This window comes from Haemaphysalis longicornis, unplaced genomic scaffold (assembly GCF_048455015.1).
Source record: "Haemaphysalis longicornis isolate Haplotype H1 unplaced genomic scaffold, Haemaphysalis longicornis Haplotype H1 scaffold_2, whole genome shotgun sequence".
Classification (NCBI taxonomy): Eukaryota; Metazoa; Arthropoda; class Arachnida; order Ixodida; family Ixodidae; genus Haemaphysalis; species Haemaphysalis longicornis.
Window position 1 is genome coordinate 200,980,295 of NW_027526295.1, and position 18,312 is coordinate 200,998,606.

At 47.7% G+C, this 18,312-nt stretch overlaps 1 protein-coding gene across 1 annotated transcript in view; it reads right to left on the reverse strand.

The window, feature by feature from the left end:
- LOC144167599 (uncharacterized) overlaps window positions 1–16,600 on the reverse strand; it is a 29,426-nt gene extending 12,826 nt beyond the window's left edge. The window contains exons 1-2 of the mRNA XM_077696809.1: window positions 16,450–16,600; window positions 6,405–6,605 (exon numbers count right to left, since the gene is read on the reverse strand). Of these exons, the coding sequence (XP_077552935.1) occupies window positions 6,405–6,605; window positions 16,450–16,536 (288 nt within the window). The 5' untranslated portion in view covers window positions 16,537–16,600. The remainder of the gene's footprint in view (window positions 1–6,404; window positions 6,606–16,449) is intronic.
- Between the last annotated feature and the right edge of the window lie 1,712 nt (window positions 16,601–18,312).

Genomic DNA, 18,312 nt, shown 5'->3' on the forward strand with positions numbered 1-18,312 from the left:
CCACAATTCGGAGGCCCGCGTATACACAGATTTATTGTAATGACTCTCAGTGTCTCAAACATATGTTCCTGAACTCGTAGTTTGCGTTTCTGCCACAGCAGGGCAAAGGAAACGAATTCAAGTGGAGCTTGTTGCGCAAAATATTTTTGCTGACAAAGAACATGCACAAGCACAGCTATTCACCCTGGCATGTAGCTACATGAACACCACGTTCAACACTATCAACATTGAAGCAATCTCCATTATTCCAAATAGTCTTTCTTCATCGGCTCTCCGAACGCAAGACGAACCATTCGTGCACAATTATAGCTCTTGTTGTGCGCTCTACCGTATCTGTGCCCATGTCTATGTCGAGCGATAAACAAGGTAAATGAACGTTTACAGGCTTTCATGAAAGCGCCCAAAAGTATTCGCATATTAAGTACGCGTTTTTAAACCTATCAAAACACTTAGAAAAGCATCGTGATTTTTTTCTGAACCCATCCAATGAACTCATCGTAGTTTCAGCAGTTTGAGGTAGAGTTTAGCCGAGAAGTTGCATTTGCAAATACCTGCCTCTACAAACCTGAATCGCTTATCCTTGGTGTCACCATATACAGGGTGGTGCGACGATAATTGGAATGCTTTGAAACTTACCCCTGAGCGAGCCGCTCCTCTGTTCGCGCTCAAACTTCACACGAAGGTCGCATTTGGTGTCTATTTTGTTTGACTCCGGAAACAAAGACGGCACTAAACTGTTTATTCTGAAAATAAATAAAAACGATGTTCGCCTATGGGAAAATGGTGGCCGATTTGGACGGGCGAATCGGCGCAAGCTGATCTTGGAACGACGGCGCCACCTGAGGTATGGAGAGCGAAACGCACGTTTGTGATTAACGGTAGGAAGGAGCCAAATGGTGAAGCAGACGATCATAAAATCTCTTTCGTCCCTAGCTTATGACGATGAGAAATACTTGCATAACAACTGATACTAATCATAAAATATTTCCGCGGTTGATCATTACAAATCAACTTGGATTTGTTTCCTCACCTGCTTTTACATTTGCTGATCGTCTGCTACCTTATTTGGCTCCTTCCTACGGTGGAAAAAGCCAAATGAGGTAGCAGACGTCTGCTACACCATTTGCTCTTCCGGCCGTAGAAGGAACGTGAATCCCCATTGTCCATTTCGCTCTGCATACCCCAGGTGGCGCCGTCGTTCTAAGATCAGCTTGCACGAGGTCGCGCGTACAAATCGGCCGCCATTTTACCATAGGCAAAAATCGTTTTTATTTATTTTCAGAATCAACAGGTCATTACCATGGTTGTTCCCGGTGTCAAACAAAATAGACCACAAATTGCGACCTTCGTGTGAATTTTGAGCGCGAGCAGGGCGGTGGTTCGCTCAGGAAAATTTTCTAAAGCGTTCCAATTGTCGTCGCAGCACCCTGTACACACGAACCTTTCGACGCGATTTCACACACACAACGAACATCAAATCACTTCCTGACACGTACAAGGCACAGTGGAGTTTACACGGGAGATTCGCTTCTGCAAGCCCCGTGAAAGTCGCGTCGCTGGTCTTCTCTTCACTAAGCTGTCCCCCAAATGATGTTGCAGTTATGCCGGTTATGCCCTTACAAGAACCTAAAGGCTAAAGCCGAACAAACTAAACCTTCCAAATCGTTGCCGACTCCGCTGGAGCATTGCGCCGTAATTTAATGCTCTTAAGGCTCGCTGGTTTTCGCCTTTTTATTTTTATCGTTTATTTGGGCGACGCCACTGGTGTTCAGTTGAAATCGTTGCGAAATGGCAGCGCGTACATACGGCGCGCAGATCGACAGACCTGCGCTTGCATACAACCGATTTTGTTTTGATGAATCGCTTTCCTGTCACCCTTGCGAAACCTTTTCTCTTTATTAAAGTACCGTTTGGCTGTTTGTATCGCATTGCAAAAGAATAGCGGCCATTCTTTCTTTCTTGTGCTGATATTTGTACACTTCCGAACGAGACGCTACGGGACGTCACCTGCTCGCGGAATTCATAAGCTACGTCTTCGTTGTCCGCAAGGTGGCGCGGAACACAACAAATCAGTGTGTTCCGCGCCATGATAAGCGGTGTTGTGTACCTAGCTGTCACCCTAGGGCCACACGACGGCAACTATAACATATTGCAATGCATATAACAGGATGTGGCACGGTGGGGAGCCAACAAACAAGTGCTGCATGATGGGAGATTTCAATGGGCACATTCAGGCCATCGATGGGTTCCAGGTCCTTATGGTCGGCGTGACTGAGAATCTCTCTCTAGAGATAGTCAACCTGCGAGGCGACTGTGAAGACGACTTTGTGTGGTGTGCTCGCAACAGTCGTAGCTGCATTGACTATGCACTGATATCGTCTTCACTGGCAGCACACATCAGACAAGTCCACAACGATGAAGGCGGCCTCTTCAGCCTCGGAAGTGACCACAATCGAATCAAGCTGTCATTCTCCTCATCGCCCCAATAAAAACGTGTGAAACAGCCACGAAAACCTTCGGAGAGCTATCTGCCGGCACCTGTGTACAAGACAGTTGCCAACGAATTCGAGTCCAGCCCCATCCACGCAAGGAAGGCAATGTACTCTGAATTTGTCGATGAGCTAAAGAGAATCATGCGCAAGCATAAGGTTCGCACAGGCTCTCGTGGAGGTCCTCAACGAAAGCGGTGGTGGGACAGTGAAATCAGAGGCCCATGAAAAGCGGCGTGCGGCCAACGGGGCACACAGGTATGCAGAGAAAAATCCCACAGCCAGTGAATGCCTCCTTGCGTGGGAAGAGTATCTGCGCTGCAGACGAGCAATGCAACAGCTTGTCCAATGCAAAATCTCAGAAAACGACCAAAGGCAACTGGAGGAGATCACTACAGCAGGCCGCAGCAGCACCCGGAAGTTTTGGACCTATGTTTTTTCACCCGACCGCAAATCGTCACTGCCAATGCTCCGAGATGAAATGACGGGTGACACAGTGCTTGATCTACGTCGGCACCTGACAACAAATCTTGAGAGAATCTTTGAACATACGACACCCGCCCAAGGTGACGTCCAGCACAGAGCCAGCCCGGTAAGAGAGCCGCCAAGCGAACAGGACTCGTACATGGTCGACTGCCAATGGGAAGTTATACCGCTGGCCCTCAAACGTGCTCTTGCTTGCATTGGGGTTCACACGGCAAGCGGACTCGATGGCGTCCCTGCGGAACTGGTCAAGTGTCTGGGGGAAGTAACGCAAGCACACCTTGCAGCAATCTTCACCGGCATAATCCACGGCGACCCCACCCAGAGGCATGGCTACTGGGAAAGGTGTCGTTAATACCAAAGAAAGGCGGTGGCGGCAGCCTTCTCAGGGATCACAGGCCACTCACAGTCACCAGCGTACTGCATAGGCTTGTTTACTAAGTGTTCAAGGCTTGGATGAGCGCATGGGCGGAGAAAAGTGGCCACTTGACGGAGCGGCAAAATGGATTCAGACGGAATCGTCGGGTGGAAGACTGTCCCAGTGCAATGAAATTGTACGGAAAGAATCCCAGGGCCTGGTAACATGCTTTCTAGATGTCACTAAGGCATATGTTGCAACAGATAAGTCAGCTGGCTATGCCATCCAAATGGATTGACCTCCTGCGGCGCTTATACACTGGCAGCAAGGCAGTAGCATGCTTCGGAGAGGTCCGCACGGAACCAGTGGCAATACACCGGGGACTCAAGCAGGGGTGCCCGCTCTCCTCGCTGCTATACATGCTGTACGTAGCGGGGTTAGAGAAAGCCCTTATTGCGTCGGGACTTGGTTTCACGCTACCATATCCTGAAGATGGAATCCTGCAAATGTGGACACTTCCGGGGCTGGTCTTCGCCGATGACCTTGTCCTGCTCGCTGGAAGTGTGGCTGAGCTACAGGGACCCGAGTCGAGACGCGCCAGCTGTATCCTGCGCAGACGGTACTTATGGGGGTGCAACCAATACCTGTTGGTCCGTGACCTCTGGAAGTCGGTGCACGTCCCATGTCTCACCTTCGCGAACGCTGTGGTGTGTGTGTCGGCGCCAACACGGAGGTGGCTCGAGCGTGGTCAGCGAGAGGTGGGCCTCCTTGCCTTGGGCTGCCATGGCCGCGTGGCTGTGGAGGACATACAAGGTGACTTGGGATGGTCAACATTTGAGGCTCGCGAGGCCACCAGCAAGATTGCATTCGAACGAGTCATGAACGATGAACGCTGGGCGCGGCGACTGGATCCGCTACATGGCATTCAAGGGTGTACGCACACAGTGGTGCAACCGCCTCTACAACCTCCGTCAAAAATTCGGCTTCACTACCAACCCGATCGAGGTGGGCCCGCCGCACAAGATCCCGGAGAAGGTGCGCTCCAGAGTGAAAGAGGAGGAACGCGCTCACTGGCGGACCGCAATGCACCAAAAGTCTACCCTGGAACTATATCGCAGCCACAGGCAAGATATAGGCCGGATGCGTGTTTACAACAGAAGCGGCAGCGTGCTCCTCTTCGAGGCCCGTGCGGGGGCACTGCGCATGATGCTGTACTGGCGGCACTATAACAAAACACCGGAGGAACAAGCAGCAAAGTACAGGGCAAGCAGCGAATATGAGGAAAGCATCGAGCACCTGGTGCCACCACAAGCTGCGCCCACCCGCCAGAGTCAACGCCAGTGAACAGGCGCTAGGGTTCGAGGATGGGATCGACAACGTCACACATGTACGCACGACGAAAGAACGGCTGCAACTCTGGCAGCGATCGGCTCGGCAGGGTGCGGCTGTGCACGGTGACGGTGCAGTGAACGCACGACTGAACTGCAGTGAATGGTGACAGTGCAGTGGACGTACACACATACGCACGCAGTGTACCATGTGCACAAGACTGCAGAACAACTGCTACCTTCAGTATTCTTGTTGGTGGCGGCGGTGCAGTGACTTTCGGCATTCAGCCGCATTTTTTCTTATTTTATTTATATATCCTTTGTAAAAGAAACCGGAGGTAGCGTCGTACTCGCGCCATTTAGACTGCAACATGTACCTTTTTCCACACTGTGTGTGAAGAAAACATGGAACATCTTGTTCTGCATTGCTCCGCTTTTGATATTCATAGACTGAACCATGGCGTTTTTCAAAATTCAGATATAGAAGCCCTGCATATAGACATCCTTGAATATCCTCAACACCTGATGACCTTAGCCCACTTCGGCGTTGCCAGTGGCCTGGCGAGCGTGATTTAGTGGGCGTCTACCTCCCTCCCTATTCCCCCTCTTCCCTCACCAGAGACCTTCGGTCCTCCCCTTCCTAAGGAATTAATTTATATATAATAATAATTTTGTAATTTTTTTACCCGGCTTGGACACATCATCCGATACAAAGGGTTCCTGGCCACAATGATCATCATCATCATCAGTGGGGCCACCATACTACTGTGGCCACCATAACCATACCAGCGCACGAGGCCCATACAGCGACCTGGTAGTTTTAAATGTGACTTTATCATCATCAACATCATCATCATCATCATCATCAGTGGGGCCACCATACTATGGCGGTCACCATAACCATACCAGCGCACGAGGCCCATACAGCGACCTGGTAGTTTTAAATGTGACTTTATCATCATCATCATCATCACCAGTGGGGCCACCATACCAGCGCACGAGGCCCATACCTGGTAGTTTTAAAGGTGACTTCTCAAGTTGCTTTCGCGTATTACAGGGAAGCATAAAGAAAAAAACACGAACATGGATAAAAATTTGCCGCGTATCTGCTCATTTCGCTGAAATGTCGTGGAAAGACGATGTTTTTGTGTTGCCCCTGCCACCTCTTCCCCGCCCCCTTGTCACACCTTTTCCCTTCGCTGCTCCCACGATAACACGGTGGAGCGAAGTTTAGCACGTTCCACTGCTCGCTTACCGTCTACTGGGTGTGTTTGTTACTGTGTTTTTGGAATGCTGCCTCAAGTCACGAGCCACATGCGCGAGCGCTTCATGCACTTTGGGTCAAGCGAGCGAACTTCGGGTTGAGTCATCATAGCACCGAGTGCGGGACGCCGACAGCTGTTAAAAACCTGGTGGCTGAATATACACAAGTAGAAGGATAACCTGTTTAGCGAGTACAGCCTCGGGAGTTATCGTTCACGGACACAAAAATTCTATAGCGCCCTAGTCATATACAGCTTCATTGTAAATAATTGTGTAGGTTTTACGTCGCAGTGCAAACTACAATCAAGTGCGAAGCAGTATACTGTTATCACGTATTTGTTTGCACTGCCGGCTCAATTGTCGCTGACAGCTTTTTCTATCCCAAAACAAAGCTATAAAGTGTATACGCTCAATCTCCCACCAAAAACAAGAGCTCGGGGTGGCATCTCGTGCACGATGCCGTTCTTTCACGGCGCCACGTACGTAGTTTCGTTTTCCGACATCGCTGAGACTGTTGTTGATGTGCTCGAGCAGGTCCTGGCCGGCGGCCTCGAGGAAGCGCACGCCCCGGTGGTTTAGGCGCCGGCACACGTGGCCGTGGAAGTCCTGGCACGGGTCTGCCTTGTTGTCCACCAGCCGGTTCAAGTCGCGGATCGCACGCATGCAGGCCACCGTCAGGCACTCCTGTAAGCAGAGTTGAGAGGCACTCCTGCTGCTACACTGGCGTACGTAGCACAAAATCAAGTGAGCTCAGCGGCACTCCATAAAAAAACAGTAATTGCGGACGTGGTATTAACCTTTACTTCTTACTCACCAGGTGGCCACAGCAAGCGAACTTAATGACACGAAATTTTCGTGTTACGTTTTTTTCGCTGCTGTGGATGCCTATTAGCCCACTAATCATAGAACGGCACATTACACAGTCGATCACCGCGTAAACAATCACTTACGGCGTCGTTTTTTCGTGTCAGTTTCGGTTACAACAAAACGAACGCCGAGCGGCCGCCATGACAGGAGGTAGCACCTGACGTCACCATTCTTGTTGCACCGCTTCCGGTCTGGACGCGCGCGCGAGCAAGCGCACGCGCTCGCCCAGACCGGCCGAAGTCTTCACCATCCCCGCGAGCCCGGGCAGCATGAGGTCAGTCCCATATCATGACGTGTACACACGATGTAGTAGCGCGCGCCAACCGCAGCCAGCGCGTCGGCTACGTCACGGGAGCCCCGACGTCGCAGTTTCGGGCAAGGAGCAGATGATGTCATGCTGGCCCGCGCTGGGCTTTCTCGTGCGGGCAGAGATTAAAGGGGCCCTAAATAGGCTGCCAAATGTTACGATTTTGCGTGCGCAGTCACTGGAGTACTATCCAAGGAACGTCATCCCGCAAAAATTGTTTAAATTCGTTAAGTATTAGCCGAGTTATCGCTCATTAAAAGGGGCCACCCATAAGGCCTGGGGCTCTCCTCCTCTAGTAGCTCCTCCGAAACACTGTGGAAGCCGCGACGTCATCGACCCGGCGCGAGACCACCGAGAGAAACAGGGCAATCCATCACCCTCCTTGATGTACGTGCAGTCATTGGCTGCGCCAAGCCCTGCGCGCGCTTTTTTTTTTTTTTTTTAGCACTCGACGCGCATGCTCCGCCCACCAGATTCCGGTTGCACGGTGAGCGCTGTCGCTGTGGTTCGCGTTCGCGGCGCCGCACTGGGCAGTGTCTTGTGCGTCATAGAGGCGCGTCAGAGCGGGAAAGAACTGCGTCAGAGCGCGCAAGTGTGGCGGCAAGGTATGGTTGGTGAGCCAGGAGAGAAAGTGAAATCTTTTTTTCGTGTTTGTGCGGCCCCTGCTTTACGCAGAGGTGTAATATTTGGTACACGTTGTCGTGAAGGGGTACTCTAGCGATTGCGCGATTGAAATGGCGATCTTCGGAAGCCTATTTAGGGCCCCTTTAAAATGGACTTAAAACAGGTTATACTGAACGGCTGCTGTTGAAACTTGCTGGGAGATATCTCTTGATAAAAAGGAAGCATTTTACATAGTTATGTCAGCTTTGAAATTTTGTGTCACTACTCCTTTAAGTGTTGAGTTGGGAGAGTTGGTTCATTGTGAACATAGTGAAAAGAGCGAAGAAAACCGGACGAAGCAGATGAACGACAGAGATGATCGCAGACTATAGCAACTACGAGGTTCGTTGAGCACGAGAAATTTATAGCTAAGGAAGTGTAAACAAGTAAATGTAAACCGCAACCAGCGGAGAGCATCCCACACGTGCGCGAGGTAAACCGTTAAGTTAAACCTGGATGTAACGAAGTTGAGAAAGGTTCCCAATTTTTATTTAGATGCAGGTTTTGAATTAAGGCTCGCGGGAATGAAGCAGAAACGAAGATAAACTGCTAGACATCAATGAAGGTGAACTCACCCTTCAATGTTTATTTCACAGTGAAAAGCTGCGTGAGTTGCACCTGCACTGCATGCTTCAGAGAAGCAAGGTCACTTACCTCAGTATTCACAAACATAACCTAAGTATCACTATTGCATTTTCACACTTTCGGTGTCTTAACGGGTTACGAGAACCAAACGTATGCTCAAAGGGCGCCTTTTCGCGGACCTCATGATTTTTCTGCACTCAAAATTGTAGGGAGGACGCCAGCTGGGATACTGCACCAGGCGGAGACATCCTTTTTTCTCGCCGGCGGAGACTCATTTAAACTTGTGAGCTTGTCTTGAAAACTTTTCGTTTTCTGCAAGAAGAGCTCATCACTGAAGAACTGATACCACAGATAGCAGTGGACACGCGCGACTACATGCCGACTGACACGAAATTTTCGTGTCACGTTTTATTCGCTGCTATACTTGCCTGCCAGCCCACTAATCATAGAATGACACATTAGACGGTCGAGCGCAGCGTAAACATTAATTTACGGCGCCGTTTATTCGTGTCAGTTTCGGTTTTGACAAAACCAAAGCCTAGCGGCCGCCAGGACAGGAGGTATCACGTGACGTCACCATTCTTGCCATATCGCTGACGCTCTGAAAGCGCGCGCGAGCGAGCGCACGCGCGCGCTCAGACCGGCCGAGGTCTTCACCGTCATCACGCACCTGGGCAGCATGACGGCAGTCCCAAAACCATGACGTGTATACACGCCGGAGCAGCGCGCGCCAACCACAGCCAGCGCGTCGGCTTCGTCCCGACGTCGGCAGTTTGGGGCAAGGAGCAGATGATGTCATGTCGGCCCGCTCTGGGCTTTTTCGTGCGGGCAGAGATTAAAATGGATTTAAAGTATGTTACGCCGAACTGTTGCTGTTGAAACTTGCTGGGAGATATCTCCTGATAAAAATGAAGCATTTTACATAGTTATCTCAGCTTTGAAATTTTGTGTCAGTACTCCTTAAAGGAGCCACGAAGAGAAAACAAAAGTTTGTTTTATTCGAAAGATTAGGTGTTTCATAGTACCCCAAGCGCTTTCCCGGAAGCAAATGATGCTTTATTCACTGAGAAATAAGGCAATTTAAGCCAAAATTTTAAATCTCCCGCTAAAATTGCACATTTCGTCACGTGAACAATGGCGTCATATGAGCCGGTCCATGAAACAGATACTTAGTATATCGACTCCATATAGCACCCACACGCGGGAGTCGACCCAGACGGCGGCCATTTTAAAAATACTAGTAAAACCTAGTGCACCCGCAGCCCTAGTAATGGAATCGCCTGATCCGGGGAACAAAACTCTCGCCGAGGAGCTCGGGCTTGCATTTAACAACCTCACACCACTTGAACGCTCAATGCTTCTAACTGCACGAGCGGCAAGAGTTGTGGGATACGCGGTGGCGACCATTCCGCGATAGCCACAACAGATGAACGTTCGCCCAGCCGTCGGCACCGCTGCCTCGTCAGCCCCATCGCGACGGACGAATACAGACTGGTACGTATGTGCCGTATTTTCAATTTCAGTAGCAGTATCGCTTATGCCAGTTGGCCGATGTCGTGTATGGAAAGCCGTTCGCTCGAGCTCTCTGCTCCGACCAGAAAGATTCGAGTGTCAATGCGCGGTGTGTACGGCAATTTTTTTCCCCAAGGTCAGATAGCTTTACGGCGATTTGACGAAGTCGGCGACGAGCGCCAGCATGTCCGGGTCCCTGCCGTAATCACTTCCTCGGAAATGAAGCGAGCACACTCGTACTTCCTTTAGCTCTCTTTCTCCTCGGTTTGCAAAGTTCACAAAACGTAGCCACTTGCTTCGCCGAGGTTCGTCGTTGGGCAGCACATGAAAGGAGATCTCACGGGTGGGGATGTCGCACTCCCTCGACGATTTGCCCGTACTACATGGGCATTTCAAAACACAGCAACGAAATTTCATTGTAAATACTCGAACAAACTGAAGTTTTCAGTGGTTGTAAACTGTAAACGAGCTCGTAACGACAGCAGCATGCCAACACGACCTCCATACCGAAACCTGTGCGACGAGTGGCACTATCTCGTTGCTGCTCTGTGTTCGTTACTCTCCTTGTTTCTATTTTTACCTTTGCTGGTTGGCGATATGACGGCCAAACTCCTGTGACGGGATTACGATACCAAGCAAGGTCGCGGCTGTGCGTGCTGGAACGGTTCGTTGGCCCCGAAGAGCCTTGTACCCGAAAATTCGTCTGCATGACGGTGGCGACGGCGAGATGTCGAGTTCGGCTGGCGGTAGTTTCGTACGCATTGGCATACACGCTTGCGTGTTCGTTCGGAACTTCAACCGTTTACTCCACCGTTCTTTGTCATAAAAAGAATGTGCAGTATGTTTCACGGGCATTTAGCTCGCTATGCAAACTGTAAGCCCTGCCTAACATGCGTTTGCTTTTGCCGGCCTCCGCCAAACGCAGAGCATTCTCGAGTGACATCATAGGTTCTGTTGCGGAAAATGAGCTGGTGGGTCGCATGGTCATTTCCTTTTTTCCTAATTATGTAGCTTATTTGAGCGAAGTTTGCGTTATAAGTGGTGTCGTTATGGTTCTAACGAGGCAATCTTTCGAATGAACCAAACTTGTGTTTTCTCTTCATGGCTCCTTTAAAGTATCGAACCGAAACCGCACTCACACGTGGAAACGCACGGTAGTTTGCTGCACTGGCGAAAAAAAAACTTGAAGCGTAGTTACTCTTGCTACCTGGAGGGGTGTCACGATTAAAAAACAAATCCAGAACTGGATGCTACGCTAGCTGCCGGACGACGCTAGCCACTCCGTTCATGATCATCTTCGTGACTAATTTTGTTTTAGGCGATTCTAGACGCTTTCCTAGCTGGTATGCTTAAAGCAGTGCTAGTATTCGTCAAATTAGTGCCTTGTTCCAGCCGATTTTTCAGTAAAAGTGCAAAAACAGTGACTGATCAGCTTAGCAACCTCGTTACACCCAGGTTAACCGCGGCAACGCCTTCTTTACATAGAGGTCAAAAACACATGGGCTTCAATGGGGATTGCAATGGGGAATTCAAAACCTTCGATAAATCAAGAAATTCGTCACATAGAGGTTCGTTACATCCACGTTTAACTGTGCTGTTATATCTTGTTACGTGGCGGCAGATCGGATGATGATGAACCTTGGTTAACGCTAATGCGATGTATTTACAAAAAGAGATGAAATATATTTACAATACGGCCATAACAGCGCGAGCAATTCCCTGCCCCACCCGTCTTCGTCGTCGTCCGTATAGGAGTCCCCTGGCGCGCAACGCTCTACTGTTCACTTCCTTGTCTTCCCGTAACAATATATATATATATATATATATATATATATATATATATATATATATATATATATATATATATATATATATATATATATATATATATATATATATATATATATATATATGGAGCAGTAGAACTTTTGAAGATGGTAGAGGACATAAAAAAAGAAAACTTTGAACAAGGTAAAAGCACGATTGTTGCCAACGTTTCAGCAAAGAGACTTGCCCTGACGAAAGCAAGTCTCTTTGCTGAAACGTTGGCTACAATCGTGCTTTTACCTTGTTCAAAGTTTTCTTTTATATATATATATATATATATATATATATATATATATATATATATATATATTATTCAAGGTGTCGAACCGGAACGGAACCCCAACCCGAACCGTTATTTTTTGAGCACGATGAACCCGAATCGGAACTGAACCGAAAAACTAAATAATGGTTACCGGTTCATGCTGAAACGGTTCGAGCCTCCGTTGTAGATATTCCACAGTCAATGCAATTCAGGCCTTTTTTTTTCACGTACCATCAACTTCGTACCCGCTCGCGCACTTTCCCCTCCAGACAATTGAACACTATCACGCTCTATGTAACAACAGGGGAAATGAATCAGCACCAATGTAGCAACGGTCTGTTGCTGCTGGAAGCGCGAGCGTAGTGTAAGCTGACCAAATGAAATATCATTCTCGGCAGCTTGCAGGGGATATAAAACGACTTTGCCCTTCCCTAGTTGCGACTTCATTGGAGCAATCAGGGTGCAGGAGTGCTCCACTGCGCAACAGCGGAAGCCCACACTTGATGTGCGCAAACTTTTTGCATTTCTTAATTTGTTTAAAAGGTCCGACACCTGCCAATTGTTAATACTTCACAAGTGTGACCGTAGAAACTGCTTAGTGGTTAAGCCGTTTGCTGCTGATGCAGTTTGGTCTCTTTCAGATCTGCTTTTTTTCGAAGGTGCACTTGTACTGAGTGCCCAACGCGCTACATTACTTATACTGCTTATCGTTCCGGAGGGGAGTACCCCTATGACTCCTTTGGCGTTGTAGACTGCCTACTTATATTTCTGTATTTCCTCAACGAGCCCCTCATTTCCTAACTATATTATCCTGCGAAAGCCTAGCGAGGGTCTCGGTTCTGGCAGCCTTGATGCCTAGGTAACATATGAGGGCTTCCCGCCAATTACCCGTTCATGACAGGCTGTAGACATTCGAGTCACGCCCCGGGGGTTTAAAAGAAGGTCCCCTTCTCCCCGTGTAGTCTGAGTGGCGCTGGCTACCACCCTCAAGCGTCAGATACAGTTCTAGTTAATATAAATACCCCAGAAAGTGAAGGAGAACACAGTCGCCCAGATAGCCAAATTGGTAAGGCATTCGAGATCTAATCGAAAGGCGTGGGTTCGGTCCCCACTCTGGGCGCGTGTTTTTCTTTCTTTCATTCTTCCGTATATTTAAAAAAATATTAACTTCATTAACCGTACTAAAAAAAAAAGAGCCTAACCACACCCCTATGCCTCCTTTGGCGTTGTAGACTGCCGACTTATCTTTCTGTATTTCCACAACGAGCCCCTCATTTCCTTACTATATTATTCTGCGAAAGCCTAGCGAGGGTCTCGATTCTGGCAGCCTTGATGCCTAGGTAGCATAAAAGGGCTTCCCGCCAGTTACCCGCTCATGACAGGCTGTAGACGTTCTAGTCACGCCCCGGGGGTTGAAAAGAAGGTTCCCTCCTCCCCGTGTAGTCTGAGTGGCGCTGGCTACCACCCTCAAGCGTCAGATACACTTCTAGTAAATATAAATAGCCCAGAAAGTGAAGGAGAACACAGTCGCCCAGATAGCCGAATTGGTAAGGCATTCGAGATCTAATCGAAAGGCGTGGGTTCGGTCCCCACTCTGGGCGCGTGTTTTTCTTTCTTTCATTCTTCCGTATATTTAAAAAAAATATTAACTTCATTAACCGTACTAAAAAAAAGAGCCTAACCACACCCATATGCCTCCTTTGGCGTTGTAGACTGCCTACTTATATTTCTGTATTTCCTCAACGAGCCCCTCATTTCCTAACTATATTATCCTGCGAAAGCCTAGCGAGGGTCTCGGTTCTGGCAGCCTTGATGCCTAGGTAACATATGAGGGCTTCCCGCCAATTACCCGTTCATGACAGGCTGTAGACGTTCGAGTCACGCCCCAGGGGTTTAAAAGAAGGTCCCCTTCTCCCCGTGTAGTCTGAGTGGCGCTGGCTACCACCCTCAAGCGTCAGATACAGTTCTAGTTAATATAAATACCCCAGAAAGTGAAGGAGAACACAGTCGCCCAGATAGCCAAATTGGTAAGGCATTCGAGATCTAATCGAAAGGCGTGGGTTCGGTCCCCACTCTGGGCGCGTGTTTTTCTTTCTTTCATTCTTCCGTATATTTAAAAAAATATTAACTTCATTAACCGTACTAAAAAAAAAAGAGCCTAACCACACCCCTATGCCTCCTTTGGCGTTGTAGACTGCCGACTTATCTTTCTGTATTTCCACAACGAGCCCCTCATTTCCTTACTATATTATTCTGCGAAAGCCTAGCGAGGGTCTCGATTCTGGCAGCCTTGATGCCTAGGTAGCATAAAAGGGCTTCCCGCCAGTTACCCGCTCATGACAGGCTGTAGACGTTCTAGTCACGCCCCGGGGGTTGAAAAGAAGGTTCCCTCCTCCCCGTGTAGTCTGAGTGGCGCTGGCTACCACCCTCAAGCGTCAGATACACTTCTAGTAAATATAAATAGCCCAGAAAGTGAAGGAGAACACAGTCGCCCAGATAGCCGAATTGGTAAGGCATTCGAGATCTAATCGAAAGGCGTGGGTTCGGTCCCCACTCTGGGCGCGTGTTTTTCTTTCTTTCATTCTTCCGTATATTTAAAAAAAATATTAACTTCATTAACCGTACTAAAAAAAAGAGCCTAACCACACCCCTATGCCTCCTTTGGCGTTGTAGACTGCCGACTTATCTTTCTGTATATATATATATATATATATATATATATATATATATATAAACAAAGTAAGAAACCTCGGCAACAGCAACAGCGGAGGGTTTATTTCGACGTTTCCAATTCGAGACAAGTCTTCTACGGGAATGATGGCCATCATTCCCGTAGAACCCTCCGCTGTTGCTGCTACCGAGCTTTCTTACTTTGTGTTCACCACGCCTTCGGCCCCATCGCCAGCATGCCAGTTATATATATATATATATATATATATATATATATATATATATCCAAGGTTTTTCAGCGAACACTTTCGAAAATTCTTAAAAATAGGCTCTTCGAGAAAAAAAGAAACCCTCTTCAGAAGGAGACTGCTAGCTGCGGCGGACGCCAGGTAGTACGAAGGGCGTGCACATTAGTTAGGTGGTAATTAAACACTACTAAATAATTTCTTAATTAGCAGAGTTTGGTGGCTATTGTAAATGGTGATTTTGTAGCCCCGGAGAAGACGTTTCCACATCATATTTTAAAACAACGAAAAAGTCGGTGTTTAAAGCCCTGTAGCACAAGGAAAGCTGCCGTTGTTTTTAGCTCAAAAACGAAACTCGGCGTCCGAGGAGCGCTGGAAGTCTTGAGCGAACGCAACGTCCGCTGGTGACGTGTTTCAATGAATGTGGCGGCCAATTCGAAATGTAAGTGCAATTTTCCCTAGCTAGGAAGCCTCAGCATGCGGCCACAGCCGCGAAAGCCTTCCGCACCCAGAAACAAACCTTTCCTTTGTCTGATGCGCTTTCTAACACGCAGCGATTATGAACGAACAGCAGATAAACCTGACGAAAAAAAAAATGAACGGATGGTGACGTTTCACATTTTGCACGACTGGTAGCCACTTCAAATGTGGACAAGACAATAAAAAAAGAAAACCAAAACTGTCGCCAACGGCCACTAGGGCAGCGGGCGACCGCGCAGTGGGCGATATGGCTAGCTTTTTTCTTGCGCCTACCAACGAAAGAAAAGATAAGGCTAGCCGTGGTATAAGGTGATCGTTGATCATTGAAAAAATACAGGAGGCGATGGCGTTGATATAAGCTGATTCCCTAGCGTGGGGAATCACCAGAGCCTTCTTGAATTTGGCGACACAGTCACTGCAACACGTCATCAGCGGATGTTGCGTTTTCACTACACTTCTGGCGCACCATGTGCGCTGCGTTTCGGTTTCATGCGGGAAAAATACTTGATTTTTGCGGGCTACACGGCTCTACAGAGTGTCTTTTTCGTTGCTTTAAAAACTGATCGGTTATCGTCTTCTCCGTAGCTACAAACTCGCCATTGGCAATAACCGCTAAACTCCGTTAATTAAAAAGTTTATTAGACAATTTCAATTATTTATTACGTAATTCACATGTTTCTCATAACTGCTGACGTCCGCCGAACCAGACAGCTTGTTTCTTCATAGAATTCCTGTTTTTCTTGAAAAGCCTACCTTCAGGAATTTTTGAAAGTGTTCGCTGAAACACCCTGTATATAGTTTACATAGAGTGTCCCAGACGAGGCATTGGCGCAATGTTCGCGAAAACAAAAAAAAGTGCCACCAATGAATTATTTCTGTTCATTTCCCCTCTCCGCACCCCTCCCCTTGGAACGAACGAGCGATGCGACGCGTTCACTTCGCGCAGCCGCACGAGGCGCTGTGCTGACCTTGGCTGTGCTTGAAGGTCAGACTGACGCTACGAGCCGCCATCTCGGTTTACCCCTGGAGCAGCACAGCTTTAACTCTAAAATGTGCGACGCATACACCAGCTAGCGTACGTGAACGCTACACGTTCGCGATCAGACTTACCTCGATGTACAGCTGGTTGTCGCGGCGCAGGTTGAAGAAGAGGGCAAGCGCGGCGATGCACACCAGCAGCAGGGTGATCGCTACCATGGCGGTGTAGATCAGCCTCCGGTTGCTGCCAACCGATAACGTCTCCCGCGATATCTCTCGGATGGTGGCGATGCCGACTGCGAGTAAACGATCGGGAACCTTCACGCGCGTCATACGAGGGCCATCCGCTACATCAACCCCACCACCCCCCTGGGCGTGGCCAATTTTCTGAACGCTTCATTCCCCTCCTCCTCCTTTCGACCTTTTTTGCACCGCAAGATATATTAAAACGTAAAAATAAAATAGGTCCTTGGAGACTGCGTGCACTCGTATAATTGCGCGGATATTATATTAAACCTTGGGCTTTACTGAAGCAGGAAAATAGATATCGTTTCGGTGCAGGCTCTCTCGATTTGTAATATTTTTAGCTGCTGGAGTATACAATCCCCAAAGAATTAATTCTGGCTACACCACTGGCTCTGCCCGAAGTTCATGCTTCCGGAATATAAAGCAGTTTGGCCGCGAGGAGCAGCATTTTGTGCAAAAGACGCGATAAGTGCGTGTGATAAACGGGAACTTATCAAATATAAGCCTTCACCATTGTCGTAAGCCTGCAAGTAGTGAGTAGCTGGACTAGTATTGTTGTTAAAGTAAATGAATAAGTTAGCATTAACAAGGACGTATTTTAAGTGTTGTTGTAAACAAGCCTGTAAAGACATTTTAAGTACGCATAATAATGTTTATCAGTAGCAAGTTGATAGAGATAGGCGCCTACGTGACTACACGCAAGCAAGTGATCAAGCGAGCAAGTTAATGCGTGAAAAGAACGAGGGAACGAACAAAAAAAGCTGAAATAAAAGAAAGAAAGAAAAGAAAGAAAGAAAGAAAGAAAGAAGGAAAGAAAGAAAGAAAGAACGAACAAGAACAAGGGAAACAAAGAATGGGAAGCAATGAAAGGGAAAGAAAAAATCTGCAGAAGTTCCGAAAATTGTCTACTAATGCCTGATTTCGTTAAAATAAAACGCCAGAGGACACATGGAGGCGACGGACACAAGCGCCTCCCTGTGCGCATCATGTCTAGAGTGTAAGTTCTTTACAGCCATATTTTTTGGTTTTCCAAAATTCTGTTCGACCAATTATCTCCATTTATGCTACCATAACGATTACAGGTGGAACTTCCGCCAAATCTACATTTTTGTGGAAATGCACGGCGTTACACAGTTCGCCACTTTTCGCCGATTTTTTTCTATTTCTATGTTTCTTTTTTTCTTGTTTTTTTTATTCTGTTCGACAAATCATCTCCATTTACGCTATTAAGATTACACGTGAAACTACCGCCAAATCTGCATTTTTGTGGGAATGCAAGGCGTCACACGGTTCGCCACTTTCGCTATTTTTTCTACTTTTCTTATTTTTTGGTTTTTCAAAATTCTGTTCAACCAATTATCTCAATTTACGCTATGATAATGATTACAGGTTCAACTTCCACCAAATTTTCATTTTTCTGGATATTCAGGGTGTTGCATGGTTCGCCACTTGTCGCTATTTTTTTGTACTTTTCTTTTTTTTCTTTTTAAAAACCTTGTTCGACCAGTTATCGCCACTTACGCTAAGAGAACGATTACAGGTGCATCTCTTGCCAAATCTGAATGTTTGTGGAAATGCAGGGTATTACACGGCTCGTCACTTTTTTTTTTCTATTGTTTTTATTTTTTTTTATTCTCCAAAATACTGCACGACAAATTTTCTCCATCTACGCTATTATAACGATTGCAGTTGAAACTTCCGCCAGATCTGCATTTTTGTGGAAATGCAGGGCGTTACATGGTTCGCCAG